Source organism: Python bivittatus, unplaced genomic scaffold (assembly GCF_059951505.1).
Source record: "Python bivittatus isolate LINGU-HERP-01145 unplaced genomic scaffold, Pbiv_v1 ctg000020_np1212, whole genome shotgun sequence".
In the NCBI taxonomy this organism is placed as follows: Eukaryota; Metazoa; Chordata; class Lepidosauria; order Squamata; family Pythonidae; genus Python; species Python bivittatus.
The window spans coordinates 11,203,884-11,225,536 of record NW_028277030.1 but is presented as its reverse complement, the minus strand read 5'-3'; the positions used below and the strand labels follow the sequence as shown (position 1 = coordinate 11,225,536).

Sequence of the window (21,653 nt, the reverse complement as noted above, 5' to 3'; positions counted from 1 at the left end):
TAAATATTCAATTAAGGATGCCATAAAGTAGAATGACTCTAAGTAGAACTTGAGATTCAATTATACAAAATACTGGTACCCTGTGCCCATGACACGTTTAAATCTGCATGGAAATTGAGTTTGTTTACAAATCTTACTCCGATTATTGTTCCATGAAAAAAAAGAAAAAAGCGTTTTAGCTAATGAAATGCATAACCTATGTATTTCAGAGCAGGTGTAACCATTTATGATCATTACGGCATTCAAATTATAACCTAATAACTATAATTTCTTTCTTTTAAAAAACAGATGAGGCAGCATCTACAGTTCCAAGCAGCTCAGCAGATGGAGGAGAGAACCTGGGCAAGGAAAAAGGTACAGATCACGAAACTGACTAACAAAAACCAAATCCTCAAAGGGGATTTTAAAAAGCAATATTTTCTGTTAAGCCTACGAAAACCCACACTCGAGCTTTAAAGGCCAGATGTCAGATAAATACTTCTGGGATGTCTTTTAGAAAAGCCTTTTTAATGAACCACTTGGCATCGTAGTTGTGCCAGTGGGGATCGATGCCATGCATTTTCAACTGCAGCCACTATAGATTTCCCATAAAAATATCTTGTGGGTCATAGAGAACTCTAAGGCACATATCTGTGGGAATGTTCACATCCATAAATGTAGGTTTGCTTCCATGACAGCAGCATTTGGTTCAATCTGCTGCAGCGTGGCCCAAAAGGAAATAAACAAAATGGACTGTCCAAGGCAGAGGTGAAGGAAGGTCCTCTTTATTTATGATAGACTGTGCTGGGCACTCTGGTCTTTTTTTTAAACATGGCTTGTAGTCTTGATTCCTGGTGATTACATGGACACGTCCCTGCAGTTTTCTAGGCCAGATTTTCAGAAGTGGTTTAGTCTGTGATTAATCCTTAAAAATCAAGGAGAAAGGGGAGCAAATGACAGCAAGTTGAGAAAACAGCTACCTAATTTGATCTTTCCAGCTGAGTTTTACCCTCTTGGGTTGTTTGTCTTTCAGCAAGGGATGAAACACAGAATCGTACTGTTCTTGCATGGCATCACTGCATTAATTGCTAACACTTCCTTTTAATTCTTCTGGATCCATCAGTGATGAGCATGGAACATAATTTTAAAAATTGTAGCTGTGAATAATTCAAAGCAGGGTCTTTCTGTGTCAGCATAAATCATTCAAGCAAGAGCAGTGGAAAATTAATGCATGATGTGATGTGATGTGATGTATTTATTTATTACATTTATATAGCTGCCCATCTACCCAAGAAACTCTGGGTGGTGAACAGAAATAAAACTTAACCAAATAATACAAATACAGTTCAGAAGAAACTGGGTCAAGTTCCCTAAAAATTATCTTACTGACATATAAAACAAAACCACACCCATACCAGAGCTCCACCAACATCCCTGGCCCCAGTGCTTGGGGGAAGAGCCAGATTTTGCAACCTTCTGAAAGACCAATAGGGTTGGGGCTATCCATATCTTAGGGGTAGGCTGTTTTACAAGACAGGCACCATGATAGATGTAGAGAGTAAGGAAGGTGACCTTGACAGAGATAGACCAGATCCATTACCAAAGCAAAAAGTGGAAGAGCATGGCTTAAATCCAAAACAAGAAGGCATGCACAAAAGACTCAGGTAGACACCTCTCTAATTCACATGAGTATAAAGGGGTAGGGTGGGGGAATAAAGCACAGTCTTGCAAGATTCTATTGCTATAGCCAGTATTAATAAACATAGTTTTAACCTTCATGTAGAACTGATTTCTTGGCTTGGTCTACATAGTAGGGCTGGCAGCATGCTTCCTGGGGCCCATCAGATGACACTACTTTACCAAGGGGATTCAGAGCATGCCCACTCTGTGGGAAAGAAAGGAACCATCAGGGATAGGCAGTTCCACAGGTAATCTGGTCCCATGACATGCAGGGCTTTAAAGATGAAAACCAACACCTTGAATTGCACCTGCAGGCTTACTGGGAGCCAGTGCAGCTCATGTAACATAAGTATTGCATGGGCGTATCATGGCATTCTGTACATGCTGTTGTGTTTTGGAGTAGTTGAAGTGTCTGAATGCTCTTCAAAGGTAGCATGTTGCAGTAGTCCAACTGAAAGATACTAAGGCAGGGGTGACTGTGAGTAGTGCTTCTCAATTTAGGAATGGGCACAACTAGTACACAAGATGTAACTATGCAAAGGTCTTCCTAGCCATGGCTACCACCTGTCCAAGCAGGAGCTGTGAGTCCAAGAGAACCCCCAGACTGCTTACCAATTCTTCTATGGGGAGTGTGAGTTCCATCCAGAATTAAATGATATCAAATCACTAGGTGCAAAGGACCCTAAAACCCATAGCCATTCAGTCTTGTCAGGGTTGAGCCAAAGCCAATTCTTTCCCATCTTGATCCATTCAATCTGCATGCACTGAGAAAGCACCTAAATAGCATCACTTAGATAGCGCAGGGCAGACATGTATAACTGAGTATTATCAGCATACTATTGACAGTTAATCCTGTGCTGACAGATAACCTCACCTAGTGGCTTCTTGTAGATGCTAAATAGAAGTGGGGAGAGAGTTGAGCCCTGTGGCATCCCACAAAACAGAGGCCTTGAGCTGGATCTTTCCTCTCCACCAACACCACCTGGAACCAACCTTGGAGGAAGGAGGAGAACTGTGCCCCCCACTCCCAGCCCTCTCAGATGGTCCAGAAGGATACCACGATCAGTGATCACCTTCTTCTTCTACATCAGCCTTTCTCAAGTTTGTTTGTTTGTTTACCCAAAGGAACCCTTGAAATACTCTTCAGTCTTGGGGGACCCCTGCATAAAAATTATTACATCTACCCTAGCAGAAAGTTGAAAAAACAATGTTTATTTGTTTTTTCAATCATGATTTCTCACAGAACCGTAGCAATCTCAGATGAGAAAGGTAGTATCTAGGTAGTATCACATTATTTCTTGTTGTGGGGGTGGGGGCAATAGCCACCCACCAGGGCAAAGGTACTTTGTCATGATGTTTCTGTAATTATGGGTTCTTTAGCACCCAGATTTATAATCTTGCCCCCCCCCCCAAGATACCAGGGTGATTGATCATGAGATTGACGTTTGTGCATTCATATCACTAAAGGCACGTGTGTGGGCACAGGTACTTCCTGCTCCCCAAGCTGCATGCAATAAATCTATTGATGGGAATGGGAAGCTAGTTATGTGATCAGGGAGAGCAAAGGGTTAATTACATTGATAGCAAGAACAGAAAGGCTATTTACATTGAATAGGTGAGGCTGCAGGCTCCTTATCTGCTTTTTGAAGACTTCCTTGGAAGAAGCATCAGAAAGAGACTACCTTGATTAATAAGGCACTGGTCAGCCCCGCAGAATAATTTTTACAACATTTCTCTATCTGCTTACTTTGACCCCTCTAACTTTGGGATACAGATTAAGCAATTTCACTGGGGTGGGGGAACCCCTAGATGGTATTTCTCCAACTGGAACAGACTTTCCAGTTTGTAGAAATACAGAGAGATGCCTCATTGTTTTCTTCCATTCCAAGGGAAAATGCTGACAAGTTAGAATGGTGGGAATAATAATTAAAGTTCCCCTGCACTTCAGCAGTTTTGTTTATGGTTTCTTTCTATCCTTGACACTGATAGGCTGCCCAATAAGTAAATTACCACAGTATGATACATGGATGTCCATAGGAGAGTCAAAGTCTGGAAGATGGAGAGTGCAGTTTTGCAATCAAAGGCTTGTATCTTTTGTATGTGCATGTGATGGCATTATATGTACAACACGGGCGTGCCTTCAGTCACAGCAACACAGTTTTTCACCCATATACACAGAGATGCTGCTGGTGTATTAGGACAAAAATGTTACTTTGGATAGGATGCAACTTAATTCCCAATCTAGGTTTAGAATTCTTCAAAAAGCAGCAAGTCAAAACGGGGGACATCACTCTTTCCCTATTTCTATATTTTCATTTATGCCACCAGTGAAACAAAGAAGAAAGTAATAAAGGGTTGGGGGAAAAAAGTATAGTATATACTTTTGCCATTTCTGAGTTGCTGCTATTCTTGCTATGACTTTACACCTGATCTTGCTTCTTAACTGTTAGGTGGAAATTGAACAGGGGCATTTCATGTCAAGGTAAACATTTAAATAAAGTATGTTCGTAAATAAGGTAACATTCAGTCAGACTATTTCCCGTCTCCCCGGCCAGTATATTTCTTCCAGCAGAAGTATAATATCTTGCAGCCTCTGCAGCTTGTTCGGTTTCTTTGTCCTACACTCGAGACTAGTTTTCTAATTTTCAGATCTACCATCTGGTCTTGCTTTACTTGGCCTGTCTTTTCATAGGAAAGTCCCAATTGCTCTGTAATTTCTCCCAGTCCACTCAGATTCATCTCCAGCAAAAACTGGCTCAAGTCAAGCACTTTCTTTGACCCAAGGTTAACCCAAAGCTAACCGTGAATGAATGAATGCAGCTGTGCTAGTCCATTATGAAAAGAACACACACACACACACACACAGTCGTAACGTTTTAGGGCTAACTAAAATGTTAAGAGAAGAAAAGCACTTATTTAAGATTAATTTAAGCTTTGGTGATCACTGATAAATAATGTCATATAAAGATTTACCAATTAAAATGAGTCACTCCCAACCGCTAATATTTCAGTGTTTTCAGATTATTACACAATTTATGATTGAATATTCTCATGTATGTACAATTCTACACACCAGTTTTTGAAAAAACCTTTCATGCTGTCAGTGGATCATAATAAAAACCTCTATCTGTTTCTTTAAAGTGAGATACAGATTTAAAGGAGAAAATGAAAAAGAATAATGGCCTTGCATATTTAAAAATATCCCAATCAAACTGATTAATGATGGTTTAAAATAAAATGTCATCTTTCTCACTCAATGGAAAGTAATGCATGCAAATTAAACCATATTTATTTCTATGTTTTAATACACATTATATAACCATTTTCTAGATAGATTCACTAGAGTTGTGCAGTGTTCTAGATCCAAAAATAAAAAGGGGTTTCAAAGCATGCAGGGGCAAACACGTAGCACCTGTCTGCAGTTCTTCAACCAAACACAACTTTACCAGGATGGTGTGGCAGAGTCCAGTTCCTGCTGAAATTACTAGCACTTATTTGATGCATAAAAAGGATTTTATATAAAAACAGTGTGAGCAATGTCACATACAGTACATGAAAGTTTATTGAGGACAGCCATCCTCAATCTGCTATTCTCGAAATATGTTAAGGACTACAACATAATCGCTAAAAATTCAGGGAGTTGTGACCCCAACTTGCATGACTAGGGATGGCTGATACAGGTGCTTTCCAGATTTAAAACTGACACTTATTATTACTGTCCAGAGCTCTTTTAAATATATTACCTTGAGGAGAAAACTTTTGTATCACATTAGCAGTCACCTTCGTTATCAGTTTCTCCATGTCCTGATTTAACTATACAGGGGGAAAAAAATAGTATCTGTCACATTATGTACCTCTTCTGCATAATATACTAATTTTAATTCATTACAACTTAATAAAAGTAATTGTGCATTTGAAGGTCAACTAAATTAAATCATATGTTAATTAATCTTAAAATTAAAGTACCGATTATTATATTTCCAGGTGTTCATGAAGCTTAGATTCCTATGGGAAAACTGTATAAAAAATATTTCTGATTTCCTATATACTGAGTTGAAATTAAGAAGGTATTAGGGAAAATATGTTTTATTTAAACCCTGTGTCTATCTCAACTAGTATTTAATTGTGTAATTTCAGAGAGCTGCACAGTTTTGTAAGGTGCACAGTCTAGATGTGAATAGTTTCTAAAATTCTTGACTCATTCAGTTTTTGGGATATTGGAAAGCTTTAGGAGAAATCATTCAAATAAAGTACACAAACAAAAAACAAAAAATCTTGAAAGCTTACGGGTAGATAAGTATATTTCAAAGGAAAACATGGAAGATGCAATGTCTGTATTCAGCAGTGGCCAATATTCTTTCTCTGGATGTTGAAGTTTTTCAAGTAACTGTATGTGAAGTGCTCAGTATTGAGAAGCACATATTGAAGGATGGAAGAAGTGCTGATTTTGAATACTTGCCTGGGTTTCTGATAAGTGAAGAAGGTGGGAAGAATGTATGTAATCCAAATGAAATATGAATAAGCCTTCTTAGATGAAGCTCCCTGTCCTGGTTAGTCGCTAAAGGATTCAGTGCAGGGAACTATACCACTTAACCCAGCTAAGGGTTTTCACGAGCAGTAGGCTTCCATGTCTCCAAGAAAAGGGCTTGTATGTCTGTAGCTTCAAGAGTTTTGTCCAAAGATGCTCACTCCTCTAAGACAGCATAATGAGTTCCAGAACTCGAGAGAGATTTTCAGAGTTCTTGTTTTTTGTCTTTGGGAATCTGTTGCCAAGATTGCAGTAGGCAAACTAAGTAAGCACAGGATAATACCCCCACTGGAACAACTGCTGCACAACTAAGCACTCAAAACATGTAAGAAGAAGGATTCATTCTAAAAATGAACTTGAGTCATTGCATTTTGTTTTTGTACTTCTGGTCTGGTAAGTCAGGAGAGGATATCGAATTGTATTTCCTTTACAACTTCAAGTCTTGCCAAAGAAAACACACTAACTAGCCTGAAGCTCGTGTGCATCTATTAGGTAACCCTTCCAAATTCCCTATCCTGAGAGGAGAAAAGGAAGAAAACTTGGTGACTGCTGTCTCTTCTGTATTCAAACAGAGAAGTTGCCAGGCTGATGAGGTGGGTAGATGATGACAGCAAAACTATCTGCAGGGTTATGACATATTTGAGAGACTCAGGAAACTCACTATATGATGCTTTATAAAACAGGGGCAGCTGAGACTAAAATGAAGCAGAAGTTGCAACCTGTAAAATTCTAATGGAAAAAGAGGAAGAAGGAAGACCCCTCTGGTCTGCCTTGTTCTTCTCGCCACCAGAACTTAGTGCAAAGATTTCTTGAATGCTTAGTTTTCCATGTGATTGGCTGCCAGGATAAAGAGAGAAGTTCCTTCCTTCCTTTTTAATCTCCCCTTTCATCAAAAAAAAGTCTGCCTTTGCTCTGATGCACCTCACTACTAAGTTTTGTGATGCCTCTATTGATTGTTCTCCCCACCTCCCACCTCATGCACTGCGTATTATGACCAGTATTTGCCCAATGAAGACAAGATTGCACTTTTGGCTCTCCTAGGATCTAACCATTTGTTCAGAATATGGCACTAATGTTTTTGTTTGTTTTTTAGAGCATATTTATCATTCTGATCTATCATTTTTAATGTCTTGATCAAAAGTTCATTGCTGAATCAAAATTTCTAGTTGTTGCTTTCCAAATTATATATAATAAGCAAGATAATGTCATACGTTATTCTTCTATATTTTGTCATTTCCTTGCACTCTACCATTTTCTGATGACTCATTTGTCCTATTTTCTTTCATGTTTCCATTAGGAATACAGTGATTTTTTTAGACCCTGGTAGAGAAGCTATTTAAAACCCATTCCATAGATAATGGAAAACTGCCACTTATTAAATATTAGAGTAACTAATGTGACAACTCCCATTTATCTTTCATAGCGTTCTCAAGATTTGTTTCTTTGCTTGTGTATTTATTTAAAATGTGTTTTCTTTTGAAACTAGCTATTTTACTACAGCAATGTTGTGGACAAGCACAAAACATAAAATGTTAAGATACTGTTAAGAGCTGCCTCTTCATGTAAATCATGTTTTCTACAATTGACTGTGAAGGATTCACAAGGCCAATTTCTTTGCTGATGACCAATTGTCACATGCAGTGTATGTGTGCATGTGTATTCTTTACTACCCATTGAAAAGCATTAGTTATATCTGGCTAAAGTGCTACCAGATAATACCTGTAACATTTTATTTTCAGAAAGGGACAAATGTAAGATCACTTCTGACAGAACTTTCCTGTGATCCCATTGTCCAAGACTTATCAGTAAAATGTTACTTTAGGAGCCACCATATATACTAGAAACCAAAATTAATGAGTTCTTTTCATATTATGGAATTTCCTTCCCAGAAAAATTAATCAGGCTCACCCAATATTTAAGGGATCTGCACAGGTATTTTATCCTGCAAAGCTTGCTGAGAATTAAGATTCCTTCTTGTTTCGATTCATGAGATGGAATACTGCTGTGTATTTGTTTTAAGAATTGTTTTATGACCTTTTTATCAAATTACCACTGAGATGGACCACTGAGGGCCATTTGCACCTCCCAAGTCCCCTTTCTGTGCCTCTTAAAGACTACCCTGACCAGAATTACCATAATGGTAATACATTTCCTGTGTAAATGCTAAAATAGGCTTAAGACCTTTTTAAATAATAGAACAACCCCAGGAACTCCCCCTAAGCCCACAAACTAAATAAAGGCTATTGGACCTGCCCACAGCAGTAATACTCAGATTTACTTTCCCTCTTCAACCTGCCCTCTGAAGCCTCCATCTCCCACCCCCTCTCCCAAACATCAGGTAGGTCCTTATGCCTTCAAAATGTTGCTTATTTCTGTTTTATTATACACCCCACTGAGCGCTTTAGAAATTTAAATACAAATTAGGGAAATAATCCTTCAGACAAAAGAAAAGCTGGCCTAGAAAACTGAACAATGAATGATTCATTCCCACCTTGCAGGTGGTGTTATATCAGTTCTATGCTGTCAAGGCAAGAATACCTTAATTATCTTTCTCTCCTAGAAAAGAAGATTGCTTTAGCATTTGCAGGTATTATAATAATGCCTTTCTTTTCCACATCTTTCCCCTTCTTTCAAACTGGAATAATGTTTATTTCCTCTTGCAATTTTGTAATATGGAGAACGGTTTTCCTTTCTCCGCTCATCATCCTTTTCCGCGTGAAGTGGGATCTGTATCCAATTTTACAGATGGGAATCTCCTCTCTTGGATTCTACTGAGTCCAAGTCTGGTATGTAGATAAAGGATCCTGAAAAGGGAGAGCATGAGCTTTGCAGCTGCCTCATTAGTTAGCATCTGGATTCATTGCGGGGCCCACACAAATCTTAGGGTAACAGTTGAGAGGTGGCCTATTTCTATTTAAATTATTATTTTTCAACGATGATACAGAGCATCCTATACAAGTGGTATATGCAAAGCTTTGCTCTTTTTGGCTGTCCTGTTGTAGATGCTTCTAAACGTTTTTGCCAAAGCAGCCACCTGTATCTCAGATCATCCAGAACAGGAAGGACCAGCAAGGCACCCTCAAACGCCTTACACTGTTTGCATCAATGAATATCTAAAGTGCCTATAAATCCATATAAACTGGAGTTCATCTCAATCTAATCTATTATCACAGTGGCTTGACATGAAATCTTGAAAGATATACAGTGGGGCAAACAAGTATTTAGTCAGCCACCAATTGTGCAAGTTCTCCCACTTAAAAAGATGAGAGAGGCCCGTAATTTTCATCATAGGTATACCTCAACTATGAGAGACAAATGGGGAAAAAAATCCAGAAAATCACATTGTCTGATTTTTAAAGAATTTATTTGCAAATCATGGTGGAAAATAAGTATTTGGTCAATATCAAAAGTTCATCTCAATACTTTGTTATATATCCTTTGTTGGCAATGACAGAGGTCAAACGTTTTCTGTAAGTCTTCACAAGGTTTTCACACACTGTTGCTGGTATTTTGGCCCATTCCTCCATGCAGATCTCCCCTAGAGCAGTGATGTTTTGGGGCTGTCACTGGGCAACACAGACTTTCAACTCCCTCCAAAGGTTTTCCATGGGGTTGAGATCTGGAGACTGGCTAGGCCACTCCAGGACCTTGAAATGCTTCTTACGAAGCCACTCCTTCGTTGCCCGGGTGGTGTGTTTGGGATCATTGTCATGCTGAAAGACCCAGCCACGTTTCATCTTCAATGCCCTTGCTGATGGAAGGAGGTGTTCACTCAAAATCTCACAATACATGGCCCCATTCATTCTTTCCTTTACACGGATCAGTCGTCCTGGTCCCTTTGCAGAAAAACAGCCCCAAAGCATGATGTTTCCACCCCCATGCTTCACAGTAGGTATGGTGTTCTTTGGATGCAACTCAGCATTCTCTCTCTTCCAAACACGACGAGTTGAGTTTAGACCAAAGCATTCTACTTTGGATTCATCTGACCATATGACATTCTCCCAATCCTCTTCCGGATCATCCAAATGCTCTCTAGCAAACTTCAGATGGGCCCAGACATGTACTGGCTTAAGCAGGGGGACACATCTGGCACTGCAGGATTTGAGTCCCTGGCAGCATAGTGTGTTACTGATGGTAGCCTTTGTTACTTTGGTCCCAGCTCTCTGCAGGTCATTCACTAGGTCCCCCCATGTGGTTCTGGGATTTTTGCTCACCATTCTTGTGATCATTTTGACCCCACGGGGTGAGATCTTGCATGGAGCCCCAGATCAAGGGAGATTATCAGTGGTCTTGTATGGCTTCCATGTTCTAATTATTGCTCCCACAGTTGATTTCTTCCCACCAAGCTGCTTGCCTATTGCAGATTCAGTCTTCCCAGCCTGGTGCAGGTCTACAATTTTGTTTCTGGTGTCCTTCAACAGCTCTTTGGCCTTGGCCATAGTGGAGTTTGGAGTGTGACTGTTTGAGGTTGTGGACAGGTGTCTTTTATACTGATAACAAGGTCAAACAGGTGCCATTACTACAGGTAACGAGTGGAGGACAGAGGAGCCTCTTAAAGAAGTAGTTACAGGTCTGTGAGAGCCAGACATCTTGCTTGTTTGTAGGTGACCAAATACTTATTTTCCACCATGATTTGCAAATAAATTCTTTAAAAATCAGACAATGTGATTTTCTGGATTTTTTTCCTCATTTTGTCTCTCATAGTTGAGGTATACCTATGATGAAAATTACAGGCCTCTCTCATCTTTTTAAGTGGGAGAACTTGCACAATTGGTGGCTGACTAAATACTTGTTTGCCCCACTGTAAAAGCATTTTGGAGTCAAAACTCGAGAATTTCATCCTAGATTTTATAGTCCTTCATTTTGTAATACATTTTTTCTCAGTTTATGAAGCAGAAGAATACTGTAATCACACATCAGCTTCTGTGCACAACATTACCTATGATTTGGGATGCCTGGTTGATTTCTTTCCCTGCAGAATTATTGCAGTCATTTTTCACAAGGTACTTAAAATAAAATGCAATTAATCTGTCTTGTTCATAAGGACCAACTTCCCCCATTTGAAATCCAGGTATTTTAGTCATGCTCTGTGCAAGGGGTCTGTGACCCATTAGAAATGTATAAAGAAAATATGCAAGACTTAGCTGGAGAAATGAATATAACCCCACTTAACTTGCAGCCTTGCATATCCCTTATTTTCAAAGCTTTACTCGTGTTTATTTTTCAATAAAGTTGACTTTCCTAGTCTAGAATGAAAGGAAAAATTTATACTGAGGAGAAAGAAGTGAAGATAGTGGTGGTCATAACCGCTTCTGCAAAACTTTTAACTATTTATGGCTTCAGTTAAAAGTAACAAAGATAAAGCCATTTGGGAAGCTATTAGGTATGCTTTTTATAGTCCGAACTCTGAATTAACTGGATGAACTGTCATATTCAAACATGGTCAGAACAGCTTTTTAAGGTTGCCTTGTATTAAAGTTCTCCATCTTCTAACCATTGATCTCTTCCCTTTTTGATAGACAGGATACATTTCATCCTCATGTGTTTGATTAATATAGCTGTGATCACGTTTAATGCCTCCTAGATGGGAGCAATAACAATGATTCTGTCCTCTGTCTATAAATGAACAAATGGAGAACAATTATCATATAATTCTGCTATGAGATGGAGAAGTGAGGGACTAGGTTGGTAACATGCCTTACATTTATCTGACTGATGAAGGGTATTGCATTCTACTGAGAAGTATTTTGTTCTCCACTGGTGGTTGTTCCTTGTGACATCTAAGCACGTATTTCAATTGTATGTAGAATATCAGAATAACATTGGGAAGAACCAGGTTTTAATTCATTGAGTGACCTTGGAATCATCCTGCTTTTTCACACTAAAATGCCTCCCAGATATTATTCTTCTCATAATAAATGAGCATGGGAGAGAAGAGAAGAGAGAGAGAAAGATAGAATCCATATAACTTGCCTAGTTTTTCAGCGTTCAAGAAAGTGTATATAACAGTCAAAATCAGTTTTACTACAGTATGACCTTTTGTTCCTCCTTGGTGCAGTGAAAAATAGTTAATATGTTTTTAACATATTTTAACAACAAATATTTTTTTCAAGAGTCAGAATAGAAAAATATGCTGTAAACATATTTCCGTTTGCGAATACTTTATACCTTAGCATTATTGAAGCAGTAAGGTTTTTTTTTCAATAATTTCATTAAAGATTATATAGAACAAATAAAACACATTTAAAAAGTTAATACAAAATTACAATTTAAAAAAAAGTGCAGAGAAAAGAAACCCCTCCCAAAGAAGAAACTTCCCTCTTCATCCCTAGCAAGTATATACAACTTTAACAACTCATCACTGTCTCTTAAATACTACCAAGTACATCTTCATTCTATACTTCACCCCATTTTCTACAGACCTATTTCTAAATCCTCAGCGCTCCTTATTAATCAACAAAAGAGGTAAAGATTAATAAAAATAACTAACAACTTAAACATTTAATCCCCCTTTCCATTCACTTATATTTTTAAAACTTTTCTATATGGGGTATGTGTGTGTGTGTACACATGTATATGTGTCTGTGTTTGGCCCTTTGAAATACATAGAAGACCTAATTGAACAAAAACTTTTTTGATTTTTTTTTCCTATTATATATTTAGCTTTTTTTTACACTTGTCTCACATTTTCCAGCAACTGGATTTTCTTTATGAATATGGGCTTGCTACCTTCCTTTATTTTATGCCTGTTAATCTTAAAAGTAAATCTATCCTTAGGCTTGAATATTTGATTTAATATTTGCATTTGAGGAGGAGAGTCTTCAGTATAGACTTGACCTTAACGATTTTGAAAGTCAGAATCTGCATATCAATGTAATACCTGTCTTGGCAGTTTAAATAACATAGCCTTGATTCTCTGAGGTTACTTTCTTGAAGACATGATACATATAAAATAAAATAAAATGGAAAATCCTCACATCTTTATGCAGTCTGTAATTTTATGTCATTTTACTAACATCTGATTTGCAGTGCAATTTTAACTTCTCTAATGCAATTATATTTTATTACAAAGTTCTGCTCCAAATTAATGATGGACAATATTCTCCCCTCCCCAAATTAAAGTAACCCTCCAAAATGAAAGAAAAAGGTATACTTTAAATATGTCTTTGGAGGTTTTTGTACATCATTTTATTGACTACTTATTTACTGGGTCTCTCTCTCTCTCTCTCAGCCTTCCCTGTGGCTTGGCTTGGCTTGCTTGAACAGTCTGAAGTTATTTGCTCTGCAGGCCCCTTTCTGCTGTACACCTGTTCCCTGTTTGTAGCACACTGCTAATCAGGATTGTTTAAATTGCCTGGCTTTTTCTGCTTCTATGGTTTAATTCAAAAGTCTCTCTCTCTCTCTTATTTTGATAGTATTGGCAGAAAGCATTTTACATTTAAAATAAGATTAATCATATTCAGTGGATTAGTTTGAGAAGCCTAAGTACAAATGATTTGAAAAATATGTATACTACAGTTCTGTTTCAGATTTTGACTTTGTAAACGCAGTGCAATTTCCTTTAAAGAAGCTGTGTAGGTAATTAAATATTTGCCTTGGGGAATTATTTACAATTAATTAAAATCACAAACTTTTGATGCATCCCTGCTTTACAGATTATTAAACTTTGATCAGATGTTAACTACCCAGGTTCCCCATACATCCCACAAAGATAGTATTTGCCAGCCTTAGGAAGCTGTTACTTTCATGCTATCCTTTGGTTCATTGCTTACTGCTAGATAAAATTTAATAAACATACATTTATGGAAATTGTACTCCAAGTTTTAGTATGGATACAGCCAAGCTGGAGTTAAAATAGCATTAAGGCTGATGTCTCAAATGCTTTGAAGAAACAGCACCTTTTATTGCATAAATTGCATACCACTACAACAGCTACCATAGTTCTTAAGCCTTGTTATTTAATAAATGATACACATTACAGATAGGCAACTTGGTCTTCTCCAAGTATTTTAGATTTCAGCTACATCCATTTCTAGTTTGGTTGACTGGAATTGAAGTCCAAGGTATCTCTAAGTCTCTGTGCTAGGAAAAAGCATAACCATGAGATATTTGGAGATGGATAAGTTTCTATAGGAGGAAAATCAACACAAGATTCTCATTTTCTGTGAGACCCCCATCTTCATCGCAGTGTGTAGCTTCTCTTAAAGGTGAGTATTAGTATCTGCAGTACAGGGGTTTAGCATTTTTTGGAAAGCAGGACAAGAAAGCTGAGAGGATCCAGATTTTGTTCCTTCACTCCCACCTTGACCTGCCAAGCATGGTTGAAGTTCTGTTAAGGGTTTTGAATGTTGATTTGATCAAGCAAGGACTGGTACACATTCAGCTCCAGATGCTGAAGTTGAAGAAGATTGCTCTGCACAACATTTCTTTGCATACCCAGGCCATCATTCCTGGATTGTAAAATTTTATTTGTGAAGTTTATTCAGTGGTTTATTTATGGAGAGTAGAGGCCAGGCCTCCTTTTCAAAGCTGCCTGTTTCTACAAAAGATATGATTTTTTCCATGTGGTGGAAGAAAAGGTAAATTGTAGGATAAGCATGGGATAGAGGCATTCTCCCTCCTTCTAATGACATGTCAGAAGTCTTTACCTGCCATTCCTGAAATGAATTCCAAGGGAGGAAAAGTTGAGCAGTGTGGTTTCCTCCTCCAAGGAGACCACCTGAATGCTGACAAGACCACCCAGGTCATGAAGCTGAATTATTTTTGTCCACAGTGAACTGTTCCAAATTACAAGGGTGGGTGGGTTACTTTTTATTTTCCATATAAAACTCAGTTCATTTGATTATTTGGGAGTTATTTGTGAAACCATCAGGACTATACCATCTCTGCCTTGGTAATCCTAGCATTAAGAACCATTTTTGCTCTGTGCTTATCCTTATTCTGAGTTCTCTACATTGTCACAATGAGATATTTCAGAATTTTGGGAGAATGGATATGAATGTGATAAACTCTATTATAACAAAATAGATGAAAAAGTACATAGTTTTACATGTGTTTACAACTTTGTGGTTTCAATATTTTATATTCCTAAAAATACAGAAATTGTATTCATTGCAATTTAACGTAATATAATATCTATCAATCAATCATTTTGGAAATTATCATTTTAAAAACCTTTATACCTATAAGAGGTATAGGTATATACCTATAAAAAGCCTGCTCAGAAAATCTATAGAGAAGCAATGGCATTTATACTTGTTTTATTTTTCTGTTAGAATTCCAAGCTATAAAAGAGCATAATCCAGTGCCTCATGCAACCTGTGAAGAAGATCAAGCTGATGGTATGTCTTCTAAAATCCTTTGCAGAATCATAATAAACAGTTAGATGGGATCACCAGTCCTTTTAATTAATAAAATCAATTTGCTTCTTCACATCTTAAATCAACTTGTTTCTTACGCGGCTAAGGGCAACACCCCAAAACTTCAATATTCAATTTCAGTAGTGTAATCTCTAATTTTGTACACATATTCTGATCAATATCATATTTATTAGAAAGGAAGATGAGTTTTTCTCCCCAAGTGTGATTTAGGAGTAGGGTCATCTTATATGCTTTGAGAATACAGAAAGAGACCAGGACACAGATGAAAAGAAGCGAATGAGTGGGCGGTTGAAAACAAGGGACAGAAATGAAGCCACGCAAAAGAAGGAAAGAAACTGCTGTTGTCATAAGTTCACAGGGAATAGGGAAAGATGCAGTAGTCCTGCCTTCCCTTTGTTATTCTCTGTGAGTAGATCCTCAGGCCATAAAAATATCTCTTTTGGTGGCAGGGAGGGTCTTTACTACAGACACTCCACTTTTAAATATGGATGGGAACAAGATGAGAATGGAGCTAGCATCCTAACTGAACAAGGCTGAAACTCCTGTGCAAAGTGGAGTAAAGGTTACTGAACTCAGTGAGGTTTGCTACAGAGTAAGAATGGGGAGGTTGCCTTGTGCTCGCAGCCCAGCACAAAAGCTTCTGTCAGCCAGCAAACAGGCAGAGCAGTGTTCTATGCACATCTTAGAGAAAGTGTCATGAACTAAATGGTACTTAGTGCACAATAAGGTTGTATGAGCCCAGATAGCTTCTCCTTCCCTCTCCCTCCCTCCCCGAAATACAATCATTTGTACGTGAAATAATATTTCTGTGCAGGTGGGGAGTCAAATGATTCGACAAACAATTAATTTACAGACAATTAATTTTAGCCAATAGTCATTAATTCAATTAACATGGGGTTTTTTTGCCAGCCCTGCCCTTTCTAGAGTGTGGCCTGTGGCCTGCATTTTTTCCTAATTATCCTGAGTCTGGATAAAAAAGAAAAATAAGTAGCACTGGAGGTATCACAGTCCCTCTTTATAATGCTCATTGTGACACACAGACACACACACAGACACACTCATTTATTGGATTGATTTCAGTTCTCAAGTTGTCAGAGTAGGGAACTGGGCAATGTGCAGGAGTTTTCCTTTATGTGAGGAATGTCTTAAATCAGGAACATCTTCCTTTCAGCAAAATAAGGTAGCTTTTCATCTCTAAAAATTTCTTAAATGACAAATGCATAGTATCATACTGATACCATTTTCCACTCTTTAATGCCAATAGGACCTCAAGATGATTCCACAGAAGTTGAAATGAGTACTCAGGCAGACTCTCAGATCTCTTACATGGAAGCTGAAGGTAGTTTTTGTGTGCTGTGCTGTGAATCTGAGCAAGAAAGGGGGGAAATGGTCAAAATGGCCAATCCATTATTTATAAAGTCCACATAGTTTGAAAAATTATGTTTAGTTATCACTAGTATTTAAATATATATGTGAGGAACAAATGTCTTCTTTAGATTGTACTTTGGGATCTTGAACAAGAAATAACAATTCTGTATTCCATAAGATTTCCACTACTAAAATGGTTTGCTGGAAATTTGGATTATTATCCTGTTAGGTTTTACTGAATAGTTCAACCATCTTTTACTATGCACCTATTCTGTTTATTTTGAATTTAGCAGAAGTTTAAATGTTTTCTCCCGGAATGTTTCTCAGCCCAAATAACCAGTGAATTTGGACAGCTTACATGGAAATTGAATCCCCCAACTGGGCAAGCTGTTTACTAACATGTGAGTTCCATAAAGAGTTAAACTCAAGTCCTATACACAGAAAACTGTGTATAGATAGCCATTTCATGAAATCTGGTTTCATGGAATAACTCAAGATGTGAGCGTTCTTTAGTTGGATTCACTAAAGCAACATGCTACTTAGTATGAGTAAGACACCCTTATAACTGTGTGGTGTGCTATTTGGGGAAAATGTTGTAACCTATACTAATGGTACCTCCTGGCCACTGTTCTGTATACTGTCCCCCCCCCCCCCCCGCTTTTCAGAGACTTTGATAACCCAGGAGGAGACAATAAAGGAAGAGAAGCTTCAGGCTCCTGAAGTAGATAAAACTAATCAAGAGAGCAAAGGAGAAGATAAAGGTAGGACAGTGTGTAAATATAAGAAAGCAAACTTGATATGAATTACATGTCTCCTGTTGTTGATAAGCATGTAAGCATGGCTTGTTTCTTCCCTTCCCTTCCCTCCCTCCCTCCCTCCCTCGCTCCCTCCCTCCCTCCCTTCCAGAGAAGCAAAATACAGGACAATTAGGATTTTAAAAAATGTTGTCTCATATTGAATCAAAATATTTAGGGAAGCTAAATAGTATTCTGATTAGAACAGTAGGATATTTGAAAAGCCCTTGGAATTTATTAAGGTGCCAGTTGCCAACGTACACTTAGGGACAAAATATGCACTAAGAGCTACAAGTAGTTTGGCTATTCTGCTCGTTGTAATATGGTAAAGAGCATGATTGCATACCTTTCAGAAGGGCATCTAGAGACTGGGCTCAAGAGATTGGGCTGCTTTATTATTATCGTTTGAAGAATACCAATTATCTAGAAAACAAATCCAAAGATGCATTTTAATTTTATTAATGATTGTAATCCATGAAGTACCCAAAACTACCTTGGACATCCATCTAAAGCAAATTCTGAGGTGGTATTTATCTGCTTATGTTCTCTTCCTGACTCCTTCCCACAGAGCACCAATGACAGTGCCTCTGCCGTGGGAATGTGTGTGAGGATGTCCAACTAGAATATGTACTAAGACACCATGAATTGAATGCAACAATATAGTAACTCTTATTCAGACGACAGATCTCGAACAGCTACTGGGATGGAGGTCGCACAGAGGAAAGAAACTTAATGGGGACTAGGGCATGATAAAGAGTAATGAGGTAAAGAAAACTAGTGGTTGCAACCTACGTGCCAAAGGACTCACTGAAAGAATAATGTTTGCATGAGATAGATTTTGTGGTTTTATTTGTCTAGGACCATAAATAAAATGAAAATGAAAACATGAAGTGATCGAGGATATGTTTTCACTGTAAGGAATTTTTTAAAAAGTTCATTTGAATGTAATACATGTGTCTAGCTTGTGCCCAGAGATCCCTATGCAATTGTTGTTTGTCCTCAAACGCAAATTCCCTAATTGTAAAGCACTTACAGTTAATAATAAGGACTTTCTTTGAAACAGATATTAAATAGTTTAAAATAAAAATTAGCCTGAGAATCCAGGTCAGTGCTAATTATACCTTTGTAAGGACAAACTTATGTTGTTAGCACCATAGACACTGGTTTAATTGCAAACCCATATTTGCAATATTGACGCTTTTCTGCATTGGAAACTTAGGTTAATAGCACTTGCCTTCCTCATTGTGCATATCTAACTTCACAACATTTTCATTTTTTTTTCTTACATTGCAAATCCAAGTTGAGACTAATCACACCTTCTTTATTCTGCATGATATTAATGGTATCAGAGTTGTGTTTCATTACTGACAGTGGTAATAGAATTGATATAATCCTTCCTGCAAATCCAGGTAAATGGTGTTACTCTTTTTTTGCAGAGCTAGCTTAGGGAATGCAAACTCATTCAAGGTGCAAATGCCAAAACCATTATGCTAATTTCCTCTGCACGGAAATTATTTACATTTTATTTTATGCCTCATCAGAAGCAAGGCGAATCAAATGTACTTTCATTATTTGTACCTTTCCTTCTAACACTTTTCGGTCCCTTACAGCTTACATTTAGCACCCAGTGCATGCATTATATTTTACCATCTGCTCTACCTAAGTTTCAGATATGTAGTATTAGGAAAGTTAATGTCCAACCCGCCCCCCACCCCCAAACAAACAGGTTGGTTACTTGGTTGGTTACTTGGTTGGTTGGTTGGTTTTGGCATTTTCCCTTTCTAAAAATAAGAGATTACTCTCAAATGAAAAAGTCATGTTTGGGTCCTCTTTATCTGAAGTATACAGTTTAGGGTTCTATTGCTGAAACATCTCATATTTGGCAGACACAGTTATCTTAACTTCCATCACATAAATGGACAACTGTTTGTATTTACTCTGGTACCTTTGGATCATATTGTAGAATTGTAATCTGGGGATTAGCTACTTACCCCATTCCATCTTGGGTACTGTGACTGGATCACTAGTAAGAGTTTATGACTAAAGAATTAAACAAAAATTAACATTTGAGGCAGTTAATGTACTTTGGAGATTAGATACTTAATTCTGTAACCTCCCTCCCATGGTTCTGCTCAGCCTGTACAATCCAGCAGAGATGACCTGTGCCAGGTCCCTTCTGTTAAGCATTGTTACTTGATGGGACCTAGGAAGCATGCCTTCTCTGTTGCAGCACTGCCCTCTGGAACACCTCTCATCTCAAAATACACCTAGTCCCCACCCTGGCCATGTTAAAAAGAGCCCTGAAAACTTGGCTCTTTCCCCAGCCCTTGGGTTAGAGTGAGTGGCAGGTCCTGTGTGTTTTATTGCTTTTAAATTGTTGTTTTTATTCTAGATATATGGATTTTTAATTGTATTTTAGGTTTGGTTTTACTGTATGCCACCCAGAATTGTTATAGAATTGGGTGGTCTTATACATTTAATAAATAAATAACAATAAATAATGATAAATATGTCAGATTGGCTTGAATTCAGAGCGAATTGAACTCAAGTGGAAAAGATGGTACAATAAGAGGCCATACCCTGGACTATAAAGAGAGAACACAGATAAAAACTCCTTTGACTCAAAAATATCACAAGAATTTGGGGATATGTGTGTGAGAGAGAGAGAAAGAGAGAGAGAGAGAGAGAGAGAGAGAGAGAAAAGCCTTATGTTGAGTTAGGCTATTGTGTTCTATTCCAAGAGGGTTATAAATTCTATTGCTTATAATCCTTTACTTCAAGTTTCTAGAAATTGAAACTTGGTCATTCTGAATGTTCCAAATCATAGACTGAACAGAAGGATCCAATTCAGCTACTACAGTGTAGCTTCCTGGCTTCTTCTCACGCTGAGGGTTGAGGGCCTCTTTCCTGTGTGATGGAAGAATTTAATTGGTCTACCTTGCTTAGTTGGAAATGCCTTTCTGCTTGCATAGCACATCTTTGGATCCAAATAAGAGCTTTGACTCTACACGCAGCATGGAAATGACTCAGCAAAGCTTGAGAGAGGTTATAGGGACAGAGAGCTATTGCCAACAACTATTATTGTATGTTATGCATTTGCTTAAATATGCCTTAGCAAGAGTCCTATGCAAATCACAACCACACCACAGTTAGGTGAAATGAATCCCAGAAAACATGTGAAATTAAAAAATACATCATTGATGTCATTGTTTGTGATGTGGGCTCAGAACAAAATACTGGATTTTGTCTTATGTATCAGAGATTATACAACATTAATTTTCAAAGCTGGGCTTGTCGATGTCACACTGGCTTATATTAGGCACTTCCTTGTCACAGTTGATTCTGCCATCCAGTCTGAGGGGCTTGCTGAGAATCCCCCTTCCCTGGGAAGTACATACAACTCGGGGCAGGTAGCAGCCCTTCTCTGTATCTCATGCTCTGGAATGTGCTTTCCGTGGAGGTGTATACAGCTCTCTCCCTCTGTGGATTCTGCAAGACAGTGAGATCATTCTATCTCCATGGTGCTGTTAAGCCCTGATTAACTGTAGGTGTTCTCTTGCAATGTGCTTTTTTGGGGGGGGGGGGGGTTCTGTTGTACCTTGATTGCTTTATTTATTGTTTATTTTTCATGCATGCATGCTTCGGTGTACGCTTCCCAGAGTCTTATGAGTGAGGCAGTCTGCAAGTATGATAAATAAACAAACATAAATATCAAAGAAGGTTTTAAGGGGAAAATATTAGTCGGGGTGTATATTTGAATTACCAGAACTGCTGCAAAAGTTGCTGTCCAGGAGTCTGTGATATATTAAGGCTAACTCAAATAAGCAATAAGCAAACATTGAGAATCAGCGCAACTTCTCCATTGTCAAGTTGCGAAGAATTAAACCATGTTTGCTTTGCTAAAAGCACTTGGTGTTGTTGGAA

At 38.0% G+C, this 21,653-nt stretch overlaps 1 protein-coding gene across 4 annotated transcripts in view; it reads left to right on the top strand.

The window, feature by feature from the left end:
- MACROD2 (mono-ADP ribosylhydrolase 2) overlaps positions 1 to 21,653 on the top strand; it is a 1,000,449-nt gene that overhangs the window by 928,106 nt on the left and 50,690 nt on the right. For all 4 annotated transcript variants that reach the window (XM_088134414.1, XM_088134430.1, XM_088134411.1 and 1 more), the window contains 4 exons: positions 289 to 354; positions 15,463 to 15,528; positions 16,832 to 16,906; positions 17,601 to 17,696. In XM_088134414.1, the coding sequence (XP_087990540.1) occupies positions 289 to 354; positions 15,463 to 15,528; positions 16,832 to 16,906; positions 17,601 to 17,696 (303 nt within the window). The remainder of the gene's footprint in view (positions 1 to 288; positions 355 to 15,462; positions 15,529 to 16,831; positions 16,907 to 17,600; positions 17,697 to 21,653) is intronic.